Here is a 25490-nt window from a genome sequence, read left to right on the forward strand (position 1 = left end):
TCTTCTCTGAAAGCCAGTTATCTACCTCCCCCATAGCCTTCTTAGATGAGGATGAGAGGACCATCTTCGGAAGTCTTGATGAATCAGCAGGCTGGTCACTCACCATAAATGTGGAAGCTGGAGAAGCAGGAGCTGCTAGAGCTAAAAAATCTGGGAAATTCAATAACAAATACTTCAGCAAAGCAGCATAAGCTTAAGGAGTGGAGTCCTGTCCTAAGTCCTCCTCTTCCGATGAGATCGGGGACAGTGAAGGATCTTCAGACGCTACTAACGGAAGAAGTCAACTTCTTAAGAAGACCCAGAATACTATCCAACTGTTTCTGAAGTGGCACCAAGGAAGGGTCTATACCAGGAAGTGTTGTCAAATCCATATTCCCTGATGTTACAGTAGAAGTCAAGTGAGACAGAGAAGAGACCAGGCGCTTCGATGAAGAGGACAACAGAACAGGAGAGGGCGCCGAACAATCCAGGCACTCAACTGTGGAAGAATGAATTGGCACTGAAGGGCTCTCGGGTGCCAAGCAGTGTGTGGGTGCTACTGAGCACTTCTTCTCAACTGGGAGCTCGGCTACTAGTAAGCGCTCAGCTACTACTGGGTGCTAAGTTGCCAATGGGCACTCTTCGCTCCCCACTGGACGCTTGGATGAGGAACGTGAATGTTTGAAAGAACAGACTCACTTGGACAAAGAACTCGAGCACTCGTGGGACACTGACGACAGTCTGGGAGCTAAGGACTGGCACTCCGACTGAGAAAAACATTCAGGACTGTCCCACTTGCTGCACAAAGGTTGAGGGCTACCAGACTGTTCTCCGAGTCTCTTGCCGTAAGACGGAGGGGACTGGTCCCTGAGCGACGAGCGTCTTTTCAACGGACACAATTCGTCAGAGAATCTCCGCTGGTGCCCGAAACTAGGGTTAGAATCTCCTAAACTAGACGAGAGATGACGAACACTAGACACACTTTTCCACTGGCTGTCTTTTGTCGGCACCTGGGACGCTGCAGGTGCAACTGAGGGGGCGACTACCCGTGGGCAGACCCCATCGACCTCCTTGGGCCTCCAGTATGCTTCCTCCTGGAGCTAGGGGAGTATGGCAGTGTTGCCTAGGTGAGTTGGTGGGACAGACAGCCACCTCTCCTCAACTAACACTTCATTGGAACACTTTTCACTAAATTTGCCCATGAGAACATGCATTGATGCCCCTAACAGGGCCACTGTGCTAGCAAGAATATTGAACTTATCAAATTTTGATTCGAGGCTGGCATAGCAATCTGGGTCGGGAGCATGGGAACCAGGAGCAGAGACTGGTGGTATAGGTGGAAGGCTGGAAATAGGAGAGATTACTTTAGCAGGTGAAGAGACAGTAGGAATATCAGCATTAAGAGATTCCTGAGTCATGTCTTGAGTAGCTAACTAGCTTTGGCTCTAGAAGCCGCTTTCCTCTTACGACCCCTTTCTAATTTAGATAGGTGAGAAGCCAAAGTCTTCCATTTCTTTCTCATCCCATTCATAGCTCTCCTGACAGGTCAAGTCAATCGAGCATATTTGTCCTCAACATGTCATACATAAAGTGTGAGTCATAAGATTCTTTAGTTAAGCCAGTATTGCAACCTCTGCTGCAATACCTAATACAGTAAACAGTAAACCCCCGTATTCGCGGTCTCAATATTCACGGACTGATGTATTCGCAGATTTCTCTGTGGAATGTATCTACCCATTATCCACGAAAAATTCGCCCATTCACGGTATTTTTTCTGCGAAATATTCACTAATTACTGTATTTTCATATAATTTTCATGACTAAATGCACTTTTTGTGATAAAACTATTAAAATACTCAGGTATAAGCATTTTTAGAGGGTTTTTTTTTTTGTTTAAACTATCAAAATAGGCAGTTCTAAGTGTTTTTAGACGGGTTTTAAGTATTCACAGATTTTCACTATTCGCAGGGGGGTGCGGTACGCATCCCCCGAATACGGGGGGTTTACTGTACTCGATGCGCTTGAGTCTGACATAGTCTACTAGCTAAAAAAGTAAAAATAAGTAAGTCTCCTAGGAGAACAATTGTCAAAATAAGGAAAAAACATTGTCAACTAATGTGATACAAAAGCCGAAGGCTACCGAAGCGAAATATACTTCACCAAATGGTAAAATTTCAAGCCGAAAAACGAATCCAAGCTGCTTTCTTAACATCGTGTTGCTGTTAAGCTGGCAGAAACAAAACTGAAGCTCTTGGCTACGTTGTTCCTCTCTCTTACCCCAAAAGTAGGTGGGGTTAGTCACCTACACAAACAAAAGACTATCGCTACTGCAATTTTCAAAATTGAAGTTGCTGTCGAGTTAGAAACTCAGAAACTCTTAGTTAAGTAATTACTAAGTAAGTTACTTATATAAAAAGAAAAGAGTCTAGCAAATGTGAAGAGCATCCATTGGTAACAGCAAACAATAAGCTGTACTCAACTGATAACAAATCTTGGTCAAACAAAGACAATTGTTTGAAAGAAGGTGTAGCATACCATAAGGTCAGCACATTTACTACATTTTATTCACAGGTTGCAGATATCTGCAGCAACCTTGAATCTATTAATGCACATAAGAAAGAGGTTGCTGTGCGTGATTTATCTTTATATCAAGCATGAGGTTAAACCCAGGAAACTTCTAGCTGGTCTTTGGCCAACCACAAAATATGTATGGTAGGTAACAGAGTTTAGCCACTACAACTGTTTGTCTCCTGAGGGGTAAAGACTTGAGAATCAAATTAGGTAGATTAAACCATTAAAAAGTCTTATGCAACTTCACAACAATGGGGATCTCTTCTGACCTTCTCCAGGAAAGTGACTCAACAGTTGAGTGCTTTGGCAGTGCTGTACAAAGATTGTCACCATGAAAAGGAAGTGTAAGATTACCAGGTGATTTAAAAAAAAAAATTTAGAATTGTGGATGACATCCCTCATGTAAAATAATGAGAGAAGAGAGAGAGAGAGAGAGAGAGAGAGAGAGAGAGAGAGAGAGAGAGAGAGAGAGAGAGAGAGAGAGAGAGAGAGAGAGAGAGACACTCTCAGGGTATTGAGTCATCTCCTCACCACACAATTTGTGCGCCTACTTGCCAGCCTCAAAAGGCTAGAAAGAAATGGTAATCTGTGACATTCTTTAGCCTACCAGTACTAACAAACAGACATTCACCCTTTGATCTAAGGTGTCAAATTATACTATATTCAGATAACAAGGCAAAGCTTCCACATGCCACAAAAGAATCTTGTCTGATCATTATCAGATGTTATAAGCATTGTATCTTCATTCTAATGTAAAGTTGCACAAGTTATCTATACTAAACCACCTCATACATACAAATTTGAACTACTGTAGTATTATAGACTCAACCACAGCTTTACACCAAAAGCAACTGGCACAAGTTTGCAATACTGCCAACATTACTAAGGGGACACACAGTTATTGCTTCAAATCACCTCTTTGCACCATACATAAGAAATAAGTATATAAAGCAATGATTTGTTTGATACAAGTATTTTTAATCACTGTCATAAAAGCAGACGTCAATGATTTCCATATCAGTTATATCTGTACCTTACATACCTTAAAATGGAAATACTTATAAACTGATTCTTACTTGCATGTATGCTGTCAAAAGGTAGTGATAATGCTAAAGTATACGTATCTTGGTTATACCACACATTTTTAATAATCTATTTCAATTATGATTAAGATGATTATATGGATTTTTGCTTATCTTTATGAAGGATATGAATGAGAAGGGATGGAAATATTGTTAATCTATGTTCTTCTGAGGGAAAGAATTTTTAAAATGTAAACCTACTCCCGTCTAAGGTACAGCTTTACACTTCCTTAACAATAACCAGGCTGAAAAGACTGGTAGCTCAGTATTTCCTTCAAGTCTTCTTGCACTGTTTATTATACTGACTAACACAATGGTGACTTACTTGAATACAGTCTCTGTTTCAGAGACTTTCTCTGTATCAAATGAAAAATATTTAGTCCCACGTAGTGTTGTATTAACATATTTCTTCTTTGGTTTTTCTTCTTTTGTGTCATCTCTTTCTGTCATACCTTCTTCCGCATTCTTTTCACTGCCTCTTCTCTTTCTTACTTCACCACCACTGTGACCTTTAAAAACAAAAAGAAAAAAGAATTCAAGAACTCCTTCAAAAACCTAATGCAAGATTTTGACATTCTCATACTAAAACATCATCAGTAAAAAAAGTTCTAAGGTGATACATTACAATGCTTTCTAAGCTGACATAGATTTCCATCACTATGGCCTATATCATTTGGAAATTTTAATGCAATTACAAAATTTCATAGCATAAAACCATTTGTTGCAAGTAGCCTGCCTACCATCTATTTGTTAACAGACCTTTCAAGAGTATTTGATCCTTCAGACAAGGTAAAATGCAGTCTTCTACCTAGAAATTCACCAGAATCTTTCAAATTGCAACACAAACACCTGCTTGCAATCTGGCCACATTGCAAGCTTAAGGGACTCCACATGGAGAATCCTTCACAGCTTAATCATTACTGTACTCATTATCCTTTGTCATCCTGGAAGACATCAGCAGGTTGATAAAAACCACTGCCATTTTCAGACTGCACTAACCTGACATTCTCAAGTCAAGATGATGATGAGCCTCCAACCATTTTATTCATCCAGAGGGATAGTCACATCCAAGCAAACTACAGCCAGTTAGTTCCCACGGACCTTACAAAAACCCTCCCAACTCTCCTCCACGACAACCACTATCAGATGACCAAAAGAAAGAAGATATCTAACTAACAACTGCCCAAAGTTATTGGAAAAGGCTACAACCCAAGGAAGTCATCCTAAAGCTGCTGGTATCAAATAACACTCACAAATTGGAAAATAACAGTACTGAAGTCTATCAGCATTCCTGGAAAAATATCTATCAACAAGAAAGAGACTATAACCAGAAAATAATGTAAAGATACAACTATTAGTATAGCCTAAGCCCATGAAATACAACTCACAAAAACCTGCCAAAGGTGTAGGGTCACAATCAGATGGTAACAAAAGGCTTGCACTTCTTTTCCAAGCGTTAAGTTATTACCATAGATGAAGGTATGTGACCAGAAATTAAATTAGTTTAAATATTAACTATTTCCAGTTCTCTCTCTCTCCCTTTCGTACATCATGTGTCATTCATAATTTGGATGTTTTTTATATAAACTACATCAATCATTAACTGTTAGGCTCATTGGTCTTATTTTAATAATTAAGGCTTTTAGTTTTTTTCTTAAATTTTACATATTGCCAAAGTTTGTCACAACTGTAAAGTACTGGAGTCCTTTAATGAAAAGGGCTGACCCAGAGATACTGACTCAAAACATAATTGTTCTGGGTCCCATCCCCTTGGGGGTAAACGCAGATAAGCAACTCACGAGGAAAAGAGGTGTCACTGTCTTAATTAATATTTTTACATGCTATTTCTAGCAATATATTTAATTACAATAGTGTCCTAAATTACAATTACATGTTTCTCAAATATATTCTTTTAAAGAATCACAAGGAAGTCTCTATTTACCAATTCGCTACCTGAGGACAGCCTGTTTGGCATTACTGCCTAACCCTCCCTACATCCTCTCTTGACCAAGTACAACTGACAGAATATATAGGCACAAAAGTGTCTGGATCACCCCCAATAAAATCTTAATAGAAAAATCTCAATAGAAATATATAGATAGGCTCCAAAATCTCTCATCAGTAATAGATGGATTCTGAATCTTCATCATGAACTCAGGAACAAATAAAAAAGAGAGCAAACCCAAACCCTTTAAATGCTGGACAGACCACGTAGCTTCCTAACATATTTCCCTGAAGCTAAGGCCAGCAGGAAGTCTTTCAAATGAGGTCTCTATACAGTCTCTAACAGGGGCTCATATAGTGCCTGGGTTAGACTTTGGAAAAAGTCAAACTCTGAAGGCCTGAGCTTGCAGGGTGGGCAAGACTTCAAAGCTCTTCTTAAGCATGAACAACTCTACAGAAGAGGAGAACTCCATGCCCTTTAGTCAGAAGGCCTAGACCAAGGCAGGGAGATGGCCTTTCACCACAGGGACTGAGAGGAGCTTGTTTTAGTGAAAGTGGCCAAGGAAGTTGGCTATCTGTTGTAGAGCAGCTCCAACCATCCAACCATAGAGAAACTCACTCGGTGCCATCAATCACAGATGGTCACTTTTCCTGGTACATATGGCTGCAGAGGATCTCTAGGGGCAATGGGACATCTCCCCCTGCAGTCCTGTTAGAGAAAAGCTTCTTTTGCAGATGCTGCTGGATAGTCTTTTGTAAAAGTAGTGCAATTTCAAAGACTGGTGGTACCTTAATACATGGCACTGACACGGGAAGGGCCATGACAGTATCTCATTTAATGGCTTGGCCAGAAATGCCAATGTATCAGGGTACCACTATGCTTGTGACCAACAAGGAGCCACCATGGTTATCCTAAGCTCCAGGGTGATCAACACTCAACTAGTCACTTGGCAACTCAGGCTGAATGGACGAAGGGTTTGAACACCCATAAGGTCCCAAAGGTGCAGAAAGGCATATTTAAGAGCAGCCCAGGGGTCTAGAATGGAAGAGAAAAACACTGAGAGTTTCTGTTCAGCCATGTGTTAGGCAGGTCAATCAACTGTTTCTCAAAGCTCAAACAGCCTTTCCACCAAGCAAGGATGTTGAGACCACTGTCCCCACAATATACAGCTGGTAGCTAAGTTGGTCTACCTCGACACTTCTGCCAGGAATGAACCTGGATGATGGCTTGACACATAGTGCTCCACCCACTCATACAGCTGCCTTACTAAGTGACAAAGGAAGAAGGAGACTTTCCTCCAGCTTGTTGATATATACCAGTGATTGCACTGTAGCTCATCAACACTACCAAATGGTCAATCTCTTGATCTGGGAATGCTTGCAGGACTAGCAAAGCTGCTAGAATCTCTAAGACGTTAACATGTAAATGAAGGTCATTTACTGTCCACAAAAGCAAAGCAATTACGTCCTCCAGGTGGTCACCCAACTCATTTGATGCATCTAAAAACAATAGCATCTCTAGAGGTGGGGAGTACAGCAGAATTCCTATGAGGAGGTTCCCGTTGTCTAGTCACCACTGAAGAATGTCTACCACTCCCTGGCTAATGGAGGCACAGCATGAAAGGAGAGATCACTGGAAGAGGACAACCTACCAAAGTTGAGCCAGTTGTTCCTACAAGGATAAGAACTATCATTTCCTCTCTGAGCTTGCTAACATGAGGGGCCACTGGAAGAATCCTGCCCCTGCTGCCCTACAATCTGACTTCACTCAATTAATCACAATCCCAAGATCATGGAAAAATGAAAAATGACAATCACCTCTGTCACCAAACAACTGCATCTTCCAAGGATAAGATTAACTGTCGTCAAGATGGTACAGAAGAGCATAGCCAAGCAGAAACAAGGTGGTACCTGCATGAACCCTTCATGTCCACAGAAAGCATGAAGTAGCCATCTCTGATGGAATCCAAATAGGACTGTACTCTTTCCATCTTGAGCAAAGTCTGGCAAACTTGTTCAATAGGATTGTATGGTTTCCATCTTGAGCAAAGTCTGGCAAACTCATTCAAGTAGTCAATTCACCAAAAAGAGTTGACTGTAGAAGCTAAGGAACTGATTGTTTATAAGCTCCAGTGCATTCTTCTCTAGCATTGCCCTCACCATTGCTGACAAGGTCCAGTTCAACTTTTACTGCCTATGAATTCTGTTCTATTATTAAAAAAAAATGCATAAGCAACTTTAGATTGTTTTATTATGTTTAGTGTCTACTTAGTCTTCAGAATTTTTCAAAGGTAAAGGGGACATTGCATTCAATCAAGCTTCTCCATCTTTTTTAATGCACGATTGTTATGCAATTATCAGATCAACGAAGATTTTAAAAGACAGTCTTAATAATGGAAAATATGGGAAAAAGTTATTACTCAAACTGCCACTGTATTAATTATACTATACATACGTGCTAACAGCATGATAAAAAATACATAAGCACTAATCTTTAGGCAATGTCTAACCTACCCACTGCCTTTACAATGCAAGACTTTAATGAAATGAAAGCACACTTCTCAGCAAATACATGACTGACAGAATGGAGTGGTGTGTCCTTTGCCTTGATATTGCTGTAACAGCAGTCCAAACATTTATCAAGGGCATCTGTATCTTATCATCTTATTGCAGACTTGAGTTTCCCTTCTTTGTGTTGAGCTCTGAGATTCAGCTGTATGACTTGTTTCTGTCACTACCCCTAGCAAGGATAGTTCTGCCATGATTTTTTTTCCTCAGCTTTTAGTGTTAATCATCCATCCATTGTTTTCCCACTGGTCTCATCATTCTTCCAAATCTAAACAACTGTCTATGATAGGTCACCATTATTTAAAGGAGTTATAAGATGGCTAAAGACCTGTAACCCCACAGGTCCTTACTCTACCCTTCAGCTCTGCTAACGCCATCATTGTCTATGGTTATTTTGGTGGTACTCCTATCAGTACTCCTCTAGGCCATTACGCAGGCTCCTTTCTTTTTTTCAAACATGACATTTTTATGATCAAATAAAGTTTTATATATACTTACCAGTAATTACTTAGCTAAGATTTTCTAACTCAACAGCAGCTTCAATTTTGAAAATCACGGTAGTGACAGTCTTTTGTTCATTTTGGTGACTAACCCCCTGTACATGCAAGGGGAGGAGGGCCGGCTTCGTCCATAATTACTGGGTAAGTACTGTATATATAACTATTTTGTCATAAAAATGTCATTTTCATAAAAGTAACTTACCCAGTAATTACTTACCTGAATCCACATTAACAGGAGGAGGGGGGATTCATGGACATCTTGTACCCCAAAACATTAATAGTGTCAATGAAATGAGAACAGAATAAAAAGGCTTAGCGTTGAAACAATGCTCGTTGTTCCTTACCTGGTGAGAGAGATGCTGCAGGCAGATATTGCCTCTGGTTGGCGCTCATCTCAACCAAGTAGCAGCGTGGCAGTACAGCCAGGATCACCTCTGCTGAAGTGGGGGACTCCGCAGTGAAAGAGTAATCTGATCGCTAACAAAGTATGATGTAAACTTTGCAACAAAGGAGACATCTGATCTTTAACAAAGCCAACAAGAATTTGGCCCTGCCCAGGGAGCAGTACAATAAAAAACAACAACCAGAGAATATAGTCACTTATACCACATATTAAAAACATATATATAAAAAACCACAACCCTACACAGAAAAAAATTGGTGGGCACTCTAGGTACCTTGTACCCTCCAGGCTCCCCAAGAACTCAACACCCTATGCCAAGGTGAAGAGGCAGAAGAATGGAAGTGTTGCTCCCTATGTTCCCTTCCTGAACACTACGTCAGCCACGGACAACGGTCCCAGTGTGCTGCAGTCTTCATAATTCATCTCCACACCTTGCAAATAGTGCATAACAAAAACTGACTTACATTTCCAGGATGTAGTCTGTAAGATCAGAAACAAGGGAAAGATTATGCTTAAAAGCCACTGGCATAGCAACTGCTCTCATGTCATGTGCTCTAACCTTTAGTACAGGTAGGATATCCTCTCCAATTTGAGTGTGTGCTTCCCGAATTAGATCTCACACAAAAAATGATGGAGCGTTCTTAGACAAAGGTCTGGAAGGGTTATTAACCGAACACCAAAAATTCCTTGCTGGACCTCTTATCTTCTCTGTCCTTTGGATATAATATCTAAGCACTCTTACCATGCACAGAACTCTCTCCTCTTCCTCTGGACCTAAGATGTCCATTAAGCTTTTTATGGTAAAGGAACAAGGCCAGGACTGTGAAGGATTCTCGTTTTTTGCTATAACACCCAGAGTGAGGGGAATAGACAGCGTCTCCCTGGGAAAAACCAATTCTTTTGTCTATTGCATGGAGCTCACTCACTCTCCTTACAATGGCTAGAGCCACTAGAAAAATAGTCTTCTTAGTAAGATTTCTCAGAGAAGATGAATGCATTTGTTCAAAACATGAATCTAACAGCCACTGGAGGACAACATCTAAGGACAAAGGACACGTTTCTTCCTTATTAACCTTGGTCGTGTTGAAAGACCTACCAATATCTAAGAGATCCTGGTTGAATGAAATGTCTAGCCCTCTGTGTCTAAAGACAGAGATAAGCATAGCTCTATATCCTTTCATCATTGAAGAAGAAAGACCCCTGGTGGATCTCAAGTAGAGAAAAAAGCCCACCACTTGAGTTAAAAGTGGTTTTAGAAGAAGAGATGTTATTCTTCTTATACCAAAGTCTAAAGACTGCCCACTTTGCCTGGTAGACTTTGCTAGTAGAATGTTGTCTACGTTGAGAGATAGCATCTGCCGCAGCTCTTGAAAAGCCTTTTGCTTGCAAGAGTCTGCGGACAGTTGAACCCTGTCAGGGCCAGAGTGGATGTGTCCTGATAAAACCTCCTGAAGTGGGGTTGTCTGAGTAGACTTGGGATTGCCGGAAGAAGTTGTGGGAGGTCTACTAGTAGTTCGAGGAGTCCCAGGAACCATTCCTTTCATGGCCAAAAAGGAGCTATCAAGGTCATCTTGGTGTTCTGGTGTGACTGGAACTTCTTCAGACCCTCCCTAACCATCCAGAATGGAGGGAAGGAATACAGATCCAGGTCAGACCAATTCTGCATCGTCGCATCCGTTCCCCAGGCTAGAGGATCTAGGAACAGGGGAAGAAGGTGGTTTCTGGACGTCGCAAACAAATCCACCATCGGTTCATCCCACAACTTCCAAAGGTCGGCACATACCGGATGGTCTAGAGTCCACTCTGTATGGAATATTTGCTTGCAACAGTTGAGCTCGTTTGCCAAGAAGTTGCACTTTCCCTGAATTAAACTTGACTGCTGGGTCAAATTTTGATCTGACAAAAGAAGGAGACTTCTGGCTGTCTCGCAAAGGGAGAATGAGTGGGTTCCCCCTTGGAATCTGATATAGACTAATGATGTGGTGTTGCCTGCGCGTACCATTACCACTTTGTTGTCGACTTCCTTTGAAAAGTGTTGCAAGCCCAAGTAGATCACTATTAGTTCCTTCAGGTTGATATGGAGATTTCTGTCCTGTTGGGACCACATTCCAGAAAATTCTTTTCCCCCCAAAGGAGAGCTCCCCAAACTAGATCCGACGTGTCGGAAAAGAAGTCTAGGTCGGGGTTCACGACAGGTAGAGACTTTCCCTCTGGTAGTCTGCTTGCGGAGTTCCACCAGCTCAGGTCCTTTATCTCTTGTGTTATCAGGAATATGCACAAGTCTCGATTTATTGTTCAATCACGAATGACCCTTAGAAAAAATTGTAGAGGCCTCATGCGCATCCTTTCCAACCTCAGCCATGGAGTGACTGAGCACATTTGGAGAGAGAGGAAAAAGTTGACTTTCTTCAGGCAGTCCTCTATTCTTTTGGGGGATGGAGAAGCCTGAAAATTCTGAGAATCAATCTTCATCCCCAAATAAAGAATCTGCTGAGAAGGAGTCAGTTAGGATTTCTGAAGGTTCAACAGAAAACCCAGATCCAGTGTCAACAGCAGAGTCTTTTGAAGGTCCTCCATGCACCTGTCTTTCATGGGCAAACGAATCAGCCAACTGTCCAGGTATGGGGAAATATTGACTCCCAGTAAATGAAACCAGCTGGCTAATGGGGCGAGCACTAGGGTGAAGACTTGTGGCACTGAAACATAACACTCGAAACTGGAAAGCTTGATTCCCAAAGACGAATCTCAGATACTTCCTTGAGTCCTGCTGAATGGGAATGTGGAAGTAAGTGTCTCTCATGTCGAGATAGATCATCCAGTCCCCTCAACGAATGGATGCTAGGACGCACTGAACTGTTTCCATGTGAAATTTCATCTTTGTTATGTAGAAGTTTAGTGCACTCATGTCGAGTACTGGTCTCCATCCTCCTGTGGCTTTGGGTACTACAAATAGCCTGTTGTAAAATCCCTTGGACTCAATATTGTCCACCACCTCTATCGCTTTCTTCTCAAGGAGAGAAAACACTTCCTTAAAGAGGGCTCAATACCTCTTTGATCCTACTGAGTAGGCCATCAATTTGACGCGAGTGCTGGACAAGGGAAGCTTCTCTTTGAAGGGGATGGAATACCCCTTCCTCAAAACTTTGATTACCCACTGATCTGCCCCTTTCATTCACCAATTTTCCCAAAAAAGTTGGAGTCTGGCCCCCATGGGCGCATGAAGAACTGAGTCCTCATTTATGAGCTGCAGGTTTGGAGGAGGTTCTCTTAACTGCATGCGAGGCAAAATGCATGGTTGCTTGCGGTCTTGACTGCGACCTCTGCCTGCCACCTCAAAAGGGCTGAGGTTGAAGAGAAGATGACATGGTAGGGGCAGCAGTCCACTCTCTTGGGTGTCTCGCAGATTAAGTAAGCACGTCCTGTGTCAATTTCTTGTGAAGATGAGAACTTCCTCCACTGTTGCTTGCAGGAAAAGATGAGTATTATCCAAGGGAGAGAAAGGAAGCGCTAATTTATGTGAAGAAGTCACACCCTTAGATGTGAAGGAGACCCAGAGTTCTCTCTTTTTCAGGATCCCCATGGCGTAAAGGGGAGATATCTCCATTGAACCGTCCCCGACAGCCTTATCGGCACAGGAGAGAACACTACGCCAATCAGCGGCAATATCTTGTGGAAGATCCGAAGAATCTCATATCTTCTTCGCTATGGACCAATCCAAAAAGCTAAGAACCTCAAACACCCGTACAGGTTATTCAGTAAATGGTCCATCTCCAACGCAGAGATCATAGTCTTTGCAGAAGCAAAGGCAGACCTACGGGGCAAATCGATGAGTCTGGAGAAATTCCCCTGGGAGGAGGCAGCCACTCCCAAGGAGGGAGCTTCTCCAGTAGTATACAAGCAATACCTTCTAGCCAATAGATGAGACGGCGGAATACTGAAGCACGCTTTGCCTTGACGTCTCTTCTCTGAAAGCCAGTTATCTATTTCCACCATAGCCTTCTTAGACAAGGATGACAGACCATCTTTGGAAGTCTGGATGAATCAGCAGGCAGGTCACTCATCATAAATGAGGAAGCTGGAGAAGCAGGAGCTGCTGGAGAGAAGAAATCCGGAAAATTCACTAACAAATACTTCAGCAAAGCAGTATAAGCCGAAGGAGTGGAGTCCTGTCCTCAGTCATCCTTATCTGATGAGATCGGAGACAGCGAAGGATCTTCGGGCTCTACTACAGAAGAAGAAGTCGATTTCTTGAGAGGACCCCAAATACAGTACTATCTAACTGCTTCTGAAGTGGCACCAAGGAAGGTCTAAACCGCTAGGCGTTGTCAAATCCATATTCCCTGATGGAAAAGCAGAAGTCAAGTGAGATGGCGAAGACAACGGGCGCTTCAATGAAGATGACAACAGAACAGGAGCAGGTGCCGAACAATCCGGGCTCAACCATGGAAGAAGGTATTGGTGCCGAAGGGCTCTCGGGAGCCAAACGGTGTGCGGGTGCTACCTGGCGCTCGGTTGCCAATAGGCGCTTGGCCGCCAATGGGCACTCAGATGAGGAACGTGAATATTCACGAGAAGAGACTCGCTTGGACGTAGAACTAGAGCACTTGTAGGACACTGACAACGGTCTGGGAGCTACAGACTGCAATTTTCCTTGACTTGAATAGTCAAGATACCATCTTTTATTCTTGTTTATACAGTGCTCCCCCATTTTTACAAGGGGATAGGTTCCAGAACCTACCGCAGAAACGCAAAAATCCCCTCTAACAATGCTTATAACTGGCTTAAAACTGCCAAATATCTTAAACTAAAGTGCTTATAACTGCCTATTTTAACATTTCATTGTTAATTTGATACTTCAAACATAAATATACCTTAAATTATCATACTAAAACAATTTAATATCAATTCAAACAAAAACACACCCCTAACCATCACCCCAAAACACCCTAAGTAACCTTACATAACAGTGTTCTTCTACTACTGTTACTCTTAAGTAGGCTATATACACTCTTAAAATGCTTATATCTGCCTATTTTAACAGTTCATTGCTAAACTTGACAGTTCAAAAAAAATATATACCTCAAACTATCATCCCAGAACACCCTAATATCATTAAAAAGTCATGTAGCAAAATTAAGTATACCAGCCTACAACTGTTACTCTTAAGTATCCCCTGTCATTCAGACACACATTTTCTCTCTGCCTCGTAACTTCTATGCATCATTCTCATGCATACTGTAATACACTAGGCGTGCATTTACAGATACTGATATTTTCCTGTGTTGTAAGATGATTTTGAAATTATATTTACTGTACAGGTACATACTTTACGATAGTACTAGTACTGTATAGAGCATCTAAAATACGTGGGTAGTTTAGAACAACAGGACACGTACCTCCAAACAGAATGCTAAGTGTGTTACGTCATGTTAGTATTTTCGTGACTGCATACAAATACAATTGATATAAAAATTACTTACTGCAGTAAGTTCTTGGTTTATATCATTTTATGGTCAGTCCTCACCATCTCCCATATATTTATCAAAAAATTCTTGTGCCATCATTCTCTCTCTCTCTCTCTCTCTCTCTCAGAATACATATGCTGAGAAAGCACAGCAAAATATCTATAACATGTCATTTCACTAACAGAATCTATTTATACAATATTGATCTAATCACCATAAAAATACTTAAAATCCAAATTTCATACGTCGGCTCTAGGAGCAATTTTTCTCTGATGACGTAATCTCTCTCTCTCTCTCTCTCTCTCTCTCTCTCTCATATATCAGTACTGTAATTGTGCATATTCTTCAATGAAAATACATCAATTACTGTCCCATAAGCATAAAAACAGAAAATAAACAAATCCAGCAATTCACGACAGATCAACGTAGGTAGCAGTAACATATTTTTTTCCTTTATCTAATTTATTGTACTATATTTCATTACAAGCATAGTTGACTATGATTATCACATATATTATAACAGTACACAAGAGAATCTTTTATGTTTCATCTCTAATCACTGTAAAAATATTTAAAATCCAAATTTCATATGTAGGCAACTCTCAACATTCTTATCCCAGCCATAGTTTAAATGCCTTTAGTTCTTGTCCCCAGCAAGTTACTTCAGCTCTCTCTATCTCTCTCTCATATATCAGTACTGTACTGTACATATTCTTCAATGAAAATAATATCAATTACTGTCCCATAAGCATAAAAAAAACAGAAAATAAACAAATCCAGCAATTCACGACAGATCAACGTAGGTAGCAGTAACATATTTTTTCCTTTATCTAATTTATTGTACTGTATTTCATTACAAGCATAGTTGACTATGATTGTCACATATATTATAACAGTACACAAGAGAATCTTTTATGTTTCATCTCTAATCACTGTAAAAATATTTAAAATCCAAATTTCATATGTAGGCAACTCTCAACATTCTTATCCCAGCCATAGTTTAAATGTACTGTTACTTTAATGGAAAAAAACAGCAAAATATCAATGAAACATTATTTCACTTACAGAATCCATTTATACTGTGCTTAGACTTCGATGTAAAAACCACAGTTTCTCTCTCTCTCAAACAGTATAATATCCTTTAATAAAAAAAACAGCAAAATATTAAAGAAACATTATTTCACTTACAGAATCCATTTATACTGTGCTTAGACTTCGATGTAAAAACCACAGTTTCTCTCTCTCTCTCTCTGTGTCTGGATCATGTCAAGATTAGCGAACCCAACATCTCCTTGTCAAGAACAGCAAACCCAATAATCCCCATGTAAAGAATGGACAACCCTTTCCGGTCCGAACTCCAATTCCACATGTAGGCTAGTATTAACACGGTGAAACAACAATTCATCTACACTATTTTGCCACGTTTAGTGCCAGGCCCGGGGGAGGGGTCAAATGTATTTCACCTTGTTTAGTACTAGCCCCTGAGGGATCAAATGTCTGGAGCCAGAGCATTCATGTTTAGAACAGCGGACCTGATTATTCCCATATAAAGAATATCGAACCCAATACAGCAATCTTTTTGTAAAGAATAGTGAACCCTGCTGTGAGTGGGTTCGCTTCTCTTGACATGATCTCTCTCTCTCTCTCTCTCTCTCTCTCTCTCTCTCTCTCTCTCTCTCTCTCTCTCTCTCTCTCTCTCTCTCTCTCTCTCTCTCTTTTCAGTATACATAAATTTTAATGAAAAAATAGAGTAATTAGTGAATAAATAGTGTTCTCCATGAAAAAAAAAAAGCAAATTAGCAATAATTTTAGAGATACAGCCCCCCCAAAAAATCTGCAAATTAGTGAAATTTCCCCCGTGGCCAAGTGAATGGTGTGTCCCACAAAAATCTACAACAAAATGAACCATGGCAATGTGAAATGCGTAAAACCGGGTAGGGGGACACTGTACTTCTTGTTACCATTACAATAAGATCCATTATACAACAATGCATAAAAAATTTCTCATCAGCACTAAATTCTTTTAGCCTCCAGCCTTGATCAACCATGGGGTACATCCCCCCAGCAAATTTGTCTTTCTCATGCATGAATTTCTGCCATCTATTAGACACAGCAGCACTTACTAAATGCATACAGGTTGTGATACCATATGATTATTTCCTCCACATCTAAACAGATCATCAAATAACATGGCACTTCATATTTTCAGTCTTCAATATCAATCTTCCAACTTTAAAATCAATTCTGATTGTGCAAAGCTTACCACTCCCAATATATAAACCCCTGAACTGAATTCTCAGGCAGACAATCTATCTTTGAGAGCTGTAGACTATCTTGTAACATTAAACATGCATGGTTTGCCAGAGGTACCCGAGTACTGGGGTAGGTAAAGATGAATATGATCAGTCTTAGCATTCCTTGTAAATATATCTTATTTTTCCTCTAATTCCCACAATGCCTCTAACTAACAGGACCTTGACAGGAAATTTTGCCCAGCCTATATGACAAAGTGATTGGGGTATCCGAAAGAAAAATATATGCTCACCTTGAACTATTGCAGGTCAATCATTCACAATTTAGGCCTTATTACCAAAATATTCATGTTTCAATTTGCTCCATACAAAACCTTGGATTGGTTGAGAGCCACTATACACCATCCACAAATTCAATACAAAGGGTAATGTAATGCAATATAATTGGTCCAATACTGCAACTTTTATGAAATACTAAATTTAAGTTCAGTTACCTTCAATACAACACTGTGTGTGATAATATTGAGCATCACTAAATTACTAAATCTAAGGAAGTTGGGGTCCACATCTTACCTCTTTCTTTTGGTTTTGGTATCCTTTCAATGGGTGTATCACCTGATTTAACTGAACGTAAAGTTGGTTTCAGTTTCATCAAGACACATTTTTCCTCCAAACCCAAAGACAAGAATATTGTTGGTGCTGTCATCTTCTTTGATGCTACGGCTATGGGTCCAGACCATCCAACCATATTTGTAATACAGTAGTCACCAACATCATAAGAAAGGACTTTCTCACCAACAGTTTGCACTCCATTATGATAAAGCTCAAAAACATCCTGAAAATAAAGAAAAAATATGTTCTAAACATGTACATCTATAGAAATTATTCAGTACCATCCTACAATAGTAAAATACTATTCTGTATATTGCATTTTTCCATCTATCAAATAATCACTATTGTTCATGCAATTTCAGTATGAAAAGCTAAGTAACAAACCCTAACATAACATGATGTTATATAGCAGTCCATTACTATATGAATACTGTAAACCTAATTACCATTACAATACACCAGTAATTCCTTTAGTGCTCCTGTTTATTGCAAACAGATGGAAAGTAAGTTGCTAAATTAGATTAAAGTGCTCTTAATATGTGATAACTTAGGATGCAATTTGGTTCAAGCTAAGAAAGTTGCTGAGGTTTGGCCACTGGATCTGGTTATAGTCTTCTAGGATGGGTTTGGTTATGTACCCAACAACATATAAGGGAATACACATTCTCCTGTTTGAAAGATATGCACATTCCTTTGTAGCTATTAGAATGTATGCCTGCAAATTCTGAGCTAACTGCAAAACTTATTTACAAGGCTTAATTGTAACTCCAGTTATTCAAAACACATATGGGTAATTCTAGCCTATTGGGCATTTCAACTGAATCAAATTAACAGTACAATGCTAGGCCCTAAACAGAAACACAGCACTTCCTAGCTGCTTTTAGATTTTATCAGGAATAGCTGTGCAAACTATCTCCAGGTTTACAACAGTTTAATGAAGCACAGAGGAAATGGAGACAACTTAGGTACAGTGGCTATACACCCAACTGTTGGGTACAAAAGGCTGATAATGGGTCATTCCTCCCACCAATATTAAACATCCTGAGACCCAGAGGAAAAGGAAAGCAGTTAGAGTATGGAGAGGGTATTCACCCACCAGTATGGCAAGTAAGGCTGATTTGAGTTTTTCATCAAACCAAGCACTGACCACTTATTTACTATGCACCCTGAGACCAAAAGTGTTTATTAGTATAATTAATCACTCATATGGTCTCTGACAAATGTACCAATCTGAGCATCTATACACTGTAATTTACTCCTCAAAAAGAGTCATACATAAGATACAAAGATGAAGTACTGGACTGTACCTTGACCTAATACATCTGTATATCATGTTGTGACTACTCACATTTAAAAAAAAAGTCTTAATGGAAAGAAAATATGTATGCACAGACAACAGAGCAACATTTCAGCAAACTGTATGCTGTATAACAAATACTGCATAGCCTATTTAATATTACAAGGTTTTAGATGCTTGTGAACTAGCCTATATATCAATATCTGATTTACATATCCCAAAACATTGTGAGCTAACACATGTCATGAGCTTAGCCTAACTAGGCTACCCGTAATGAATAGTTAACAAGCAAATAATACATACTGTAGGCTAAGTAAAATAAGTCGTCTTCACCTAAATGTGGTTAGGGTAATTCAGCAAGGCTACTCACAAGAAACTATTCTTAGGCTACCTAAAGCCAAACATTCTTAGCTAGGCCTAGATACAGCTGCCAAAACAACGTGGGCTAAATAGATTGATTATTGCATTGTGAGACTAATAAACTAATGACCTGAAACTGTCAGCAGTCCCTAAACTACAGACTGAAAGCCTACTGCAATTAAATTTCATGCTTAAGCCTAGACTTGTGTAGAACAGGCCAGAATAGCCTACATACTTGGTCCTTCCTAAGCACAGAAATGACATTAAATCTGCATGACCTGGTTTGAGCTGACCTAATTTTGATTACGTAAAAAAGACAGGTATTTAAGACACAAGAACAGCATTAACAAAATCGTATAGCCTAATCGGCAAAAAACTTACAAACTGATTTTTTATTCCAGTTTTGGCAGCCCCTCCTCCACCGCCAACCAAAATGTAACGGCCAGACACTCCAATGATGGCATAACTTGGGAAATTTAAGCTGGCAACAGTCTCTGATGTTTTCTGGGCCGACATTTTACATTGGGTAACACGTATGTTCACGCAATATAGCAGTGGTATAAAAGTCCAGCTGTATTTTGACGGTACGTCCGTCAGATGATTTTTGACAACAAACACGTCAGTACTATTATATCAGGGTTGTGCTTCGTTGAAGGTATTCCTCAATTACCCATATTAATGTGCAATATATTATCGTTTATGACATAAATAATAAATAATATATTATTTTTAATTCAAAAAAGATATCTTTATTACATAATTTTGTTAAAATTTTAATAAATATCACTGTTAAAAAAGGAGTATATAATAAGCAGGAGAGAGAACAAGCCTAAAATATTTCGCATTTGTCAACTTTTTTTTCGTCAATAATCGTACCACGCTGGAAGCAGTTCAGCCAAACATACTAAAATTTAGTTTATAAATCCAATTTATTGCAGTTTTATTCAAGTATTTTCATACTTAAAAAGTTACATACGATAAAGCCACATGAAGAAACATAGAAGTTGAGGGAAATGTGGTTTTTAAAATTACACGATAACGTATGCAGAGAAAATTAGTGACCACACTAAAACCAGCAGAATTTCAAGCAATACTTTATATATTATAAAAATAAAAGAGCAATCGGTTCCTGGTTCCTCGTTGCTCTCTCCACAGCTCCCAACCGTGGGAACACAAATTAGGTAGACGCATAGCTTTGGAATCTACGGAAAGTTCATCCTCATTAATTTACCCTTACAGTATTATCTGTGTACCATATGTATTTTTGACTTCCATTACGTTTATAAAAAAATTCTTATATTTAGTTCATAGTCACCGTTCACAGTGTACCAATAACCCAGTGTATTTGTACTCTCACTTTGCCCTTCCCTTGTTTTTTCCTCTCTCTTATTTCCTGTAACTAGTACCCCTGACTTCTCCGATTTGTCCTGAAGGTAATTTTTTGCACAGGCTTTCCCTGTTATGGGAGTTGCCTCTTGCTACCTCAGCTCCCTACTGCTTGGGAACATGATAGCATCTACATACTGTATATCAGTGCCTCGATTTACACGTCTGTTATCAGAACGAGTTTTCTTTGGCTTTTTTTTTTTTTTTTTTACCTTGCCACCGACTATTGAACACAGTTTTGGTCTAAATATTGTGCCCAGTTCTTTTCCTTTCCTCTTCATATAATATAATATAATAATAGACTGATACCTCTTCCCACTCTACTATCTTCCCCAACTCTTTGGTGCAGTTTGCCAGGCTAAGTTGAGAGCATCTCGATACCATATGTACGAAGGTGCCTCCAGGTATTAGTTATGATCAGTTATAGCATTAAGGAATATGAAATGATCTGATGTGGATCTTCCCTCCAACTCACCACACCGATATTTACTTATCTTTTAATACATCCTTTCTTATTTTTTTCCAGCCTTAGTGACATGAAAATCTGTTCATAGAATGTAGCAAATACGGAAAGTAAAACGATAGACAATAAAGAATGGGAGGGGAAAGGGGTGGTGGGCTTTAACCTAATGTTCTCGTAGCTCCAATTACTTTTGTTAATCAAAATTCATCAGGTCCATTCCTGAAAGATATAGCAAAATGAACGGGAAGGGAAATAAGCGGTGTTCAAAATTTTGGTAGAAAGAAAATAAGTTACTGACTCATTAAATCATATTATTACTGATTTCCATACAGTAAATGTGGGAAGTAATGGTTGATGAGTGTTAAAAGCTGTCGGAAATGAGGGGAACACTCCAGTTCATTGACACAAGAGCTGAAACATCTCCCATAGAGGAGATACAGTAATGCACCTTGTAACAGAGAGAATGGGGCTCTAGAGAAGAGGTAAACTTGGACGGATATGAATAATGGAAGATTAAGGCCCTTCCGCCTAATAACGAAGAAAAACTCGCGACTTCCACATAAAAAATCCAAATTTAATCATTTTGATTTATATGATCTCTCAAAATATAAGTCGGCAGCAATCTGACTACCAAAAATTTTGATTAAATTTTCATTGGGCAGAATAAAAGAACTGGATGAGAGAAAGTATAAAAATAGACTGACATTGCCTTTTTGAGGCTCTGTACTCGTCATGACCTTCACTGAGTTATATTTTTAAGATCAAAGTTGAAAAATGAAGAATAATGCATCCAAGGCTGATTGTAAACGGCAGAGGAAAATTTGCATTTGAATGAAGGCGTCATACAGAGGATTTAATCAACACCAAAAGAATGAATAAAACTGAATAATTGAAGAAAATAATTGATAAAGATGGGGACGATAGTAGGTAAGAGAAACATTACTCGAAACGTGGAAAAGAGCATATGTTGCAAATATAAAACAATAAAAAGAAAGTTTGAAGTGAGCTTAAAGTGAAGGGTAAGTCACAAGCACGGAAGCCCCCCGTAAATCTTCCCTTGCAGAAGCCAAATTAGTGACATATAAGTAGAGATTTTGATACAGCGTTTGAAAAGCTACAGCTAAGTCAGGTTTTGGATATCTTAGCAATGGCAGACATTGAAACAAGAGGATAGCTGTTGAAAAGACTAGATATGTCCCCTTTCTTTAGAATAACCTGAACCAGTGAATATTTCCAATTAGGTCAACCAGGCAGCAGAGCAGTGGAGTCAGTTTGGTCACGAATTCATGGATAAGGCAAGATGTTTTGGTCTTCAAGGTGTACGAATATTAAGCCTGTGGTCCTTATGAACAGATAACACTGAGAGTACAAATTAAGGGCGGGACAAACTATGAGGATCAGAAGTATTAGCATCACTTAGGGAAGATTTTGACTGGAGATAGAAGTCGAAGATGGTGCTTTTTTTATGCATGAAATTAGTCATTAGATCCATCAGGACAGAGAAAAGTTGGAAAGCTGGATAAACGAAGATAGTGAGAATTTTGTTGATACAGGCATAGAACTCCATTCAGCAGGAGGCAAGATCATGATGCAAGATGTTACCTAACTGTGGGAAAACATTTTCCATCAACGTAAGAAATAACAACATTTCTAGCAAGTGTAAAACAAATATGAATATCATAAGCAAGATAAGATAGGGATGGCTGATGTGTCCACTTCTCAGCCAAAAGGCCAGAAAGCAGAAGTAATTAACCCAGGTTTAAGAAAAGAAAGAAAGGTTTCAATACTTCAACCTTTAACACGGGGTCTGATATGCAAGCCACAATAGTACAGGGAAAATGGGTAAATAGGTAAATGGTACTCATACCTGTGAGTGTGCTCGACTCTCCGACCGGCCAATGAAGAATTAGAGGAATTTATTTCTGGTGATAGAAATTCATTTCTCGTCATAATGTGGTTCGGATTCCACAATAAGCTGTAGGTCCCGTTGCTAGGTAACCAGTTGGTTCTTAGCCACGTAAAATAAATCTAATCCTTCCGGCCAGCCCTAGGAGAGCTGTTAATCAACTCAGTGGTTTGGTTAAACTAAGATATACTTAACTTAACTTATGAGTGTATATACCATGAACACACGACAGAAGAGCAAAGCTTGAAGGAACAGTATTGACAAAAAGACTGATTAAATCTTGGAGATGAAAAACTGAACACTTGCTTGTTCAAGAAGGTTAAATAATGCCCATCGTGATATTGTCCTTAGTTTTTTCACAACAAGTTTATGTTTGTTTCAGCTTGCTCTGACTCTGATTTGGGTAGAAGAGTTTTCTTACTGGGATGTTCTTGACGTACAATATAATTATCATTGTTTCTGTGGGGCATGGCTGTTTGTGGTGACCAGTGTTGAGAGACAAAAATAAGTTGTGTCTGTGTGTGTGTGTGAGAGAGAGAGAGAGAGAGAGAGAGAGAGAGAGAGAGAGAGAGAGAGAGAGAGAGAGAGAGCAAAAACAAAAATGGGAAAAGATTAACGATGAAATTAGTTAATAATGTCTAATGTAAATGGCCACTCAAGGAGTCATAAATAATATGCTTATCAGTACAAAATTATATGCGCGTAAAATAACAGCAGAGTTACCTCATGTCCGTATGTTCCATCTGACAGCAAATTATCTCCATAGGATCTTCCCTTTGACAAGTAACTGACAAGACCGACTCACAATGGTGACAGCTGCTCAATTGCACGCAATTATAGGGAAGTGAGGTAAGATTGATCTTTGATAGGAGACAGCAGCAAAGACTTCCATTCTTATTCTGTTGCTTCAACGATCTTCTTTAGAGAAAATTTTAAGTTGTCATCTACACTGCATCTGATAAACACAAGGCATTAAAGAAGGCACAAGCGACCATGCTGTTTAAAGAGGAAGTGCATTTCTGTACTTTTCATCTGCGTCTCGATCTTTGCTGGTAATAAACAGCTTTTATTTCCTGAAGAGCGTGCGGTTTGATTGTAAAAGAGGTTTTGGTTTATTAACAGGCTATACATTGTCTTATGAATGTTTATATTCAGGTGAATAAAAGCGAATAAGATGATATGGGCCCGTTGATGGAAATATGAATAACTGTTAAGACAGATCACCCTTGTTCCATAATAAGACAGAAACCAAAGAGGGGAAAAAGACGTCAAGAAAACAAATCTAATAGTATAGGTTAAAAACTGAAACTGCATGAAGAAAGTACAGAATAGTTATGAATCTTTATACATAATTGATAAGAAAGAAGAAAGCCGAATATTATAAACAGAATATCCGAGAGGCGACAATGGCTCTAAGTAAGTTGTATCGACTTCTTGATGGTTCAACTGGTACTGTTAAGGAAAATAGGCTCGCCGACAGTTTCAGTTAGCAAAAACCGTCTGATAGTATCTTGATTAAAAAAAAAAATAACCGAGTATGTAAGTGTCACTTTTGCTGAAACGCCGGATCAGAATAGGACTGAACCTGATATCTGAGTAAGATGATTCTGAAAAAAGGATTCTTAAAAAGGCAAAGAAAATAAAAAGAGCAACTGATCTTATGCCGATATTTGAATTTGTCGGCGTGGATAATTTTTCATAACTTATTGATATAATGGTGAAAGTTATAAACACTAGCATTTCTAAGTGCAAGTTTCTTGTGTCTAAGAAAGTGGCTATATTCAAACCAGTTTTGAAAAGTGCAGTTTGATTAGCAAAACTTTAGTTCATACAGACCAATTCCGGATCTGTCACTGATGTCCAAAATGCTAGATATTCTTTAACAGCTGATTATTCACCTGGTGAGGATAAACGCTTTACCGGAGTATCATTTAGCTTATAAACTTTGGTATTCTGCAGAAACTGCTGTATGCTCTACATGAACTATACTTCTAAATTATTTACGGCCCATTGGAATTGCTACTGAAACCTTTGAGTATTTGGGAGAATACTCATAGGGCAAACTGTGTACACTTTGGAAATTCATATCCATCTTGAGAAGGGGAGTACCTCAAAGACATATGCAATATCCAATCCGGTTTTGCTAGTTCCAAGATGGACTTCGAATGTTGGTTTTAAATCTTCAGATTTGCAGCCTAAGATGTACGATCAGCTTCACTGGATATCACAGGACTAAAAATATAAAATCTTTCAGGGAAAAGTTAAAGGCTGTCTTATTTTCTGAGTGATATGGCAATAGGATTAGACAATTAATATGGAGTACGCCGTGGTATTCTTTGAATGTCTCTGCACAATTGTGCATAGACAGATGAATTTGCGAGTCCCACAGTACGCCTTCGACGGAGTGGGACCAGAGAAGACGACAACAGGCAAGCAATTAATATTGTCCGTACTTCAGTAGCATTAACTGGTTACTTATAAGGGCACTCTTGTGGTTAACTGACCGAGTACCTTCCACTGTTCTTTGTGACTCATTGTATTTTAATTGTATTCTTAAGTTCGCACTCATACCCCTCCTGTCTTTGCATTTTTAGTTAAGTGTTTGTTATAAGTCTTTCTTCATTCTCACTGCTTCTGTCCACCTTGACATCCCAATTGTGAAGCTGCAGGAGAGAAACACAACTCGCAATATTTTGGTTTGA

The 25490-nt window shown here is 39.3% G+C and overlaps 1 protein-coding gene across 2 annotated transcripts in view; it reads right to left on the reverse strand.

The window, feature by feature from the left end:
* Positions 1 to 19659, reverse strand: part of LOC136840895 (guanine nucleotide-exchange factor SEC12) — a 47561-nt gene extending 27902 nt beyond the window's left edge. For both annotated transcript variants that reach the window (XR_010853775.1, XM_067107854.1), the window contains exons 1-3: positions 19415 to 19659; positions 17338 to 17599; positions 3958 to 4141 (exon numbers count right to left, since the gene is read on the reverse strand). Coding sequence is in view for 1 of the 2 variants with exons in the window: in XM_067107854.1 (XP_066963955.1) it covers positions 3958 to 4141; positions 17338 to 17599; positions 19415 to 19549 (581 nt within the window). In the remaining variant the exon portion in view is untranslated. The remainder of the gene's footprint in view (positions 1 to 3957; positions 4142 to 17337; positions 17600 to 19414) is intronic.
* Between the last annotated feature and the right edge of the window lie 5831 nt (positions 19660 to 25490).

This window comes from Macrobrachium rosenbergii, chromosome 8, assembly GCF_040412425.1.
Source record: "Macrobrachium rosenbergii isolate ZJJX-2024 chromosome 8, ASM4041242v1, whole genome shotgun sequence".
NCBI lineage: Eukaryota > Metazoa > Arthropoda > Malacostraca > Decapoda > Palaemonidae > Macrobrachium > Macrobrachium rosenbergii.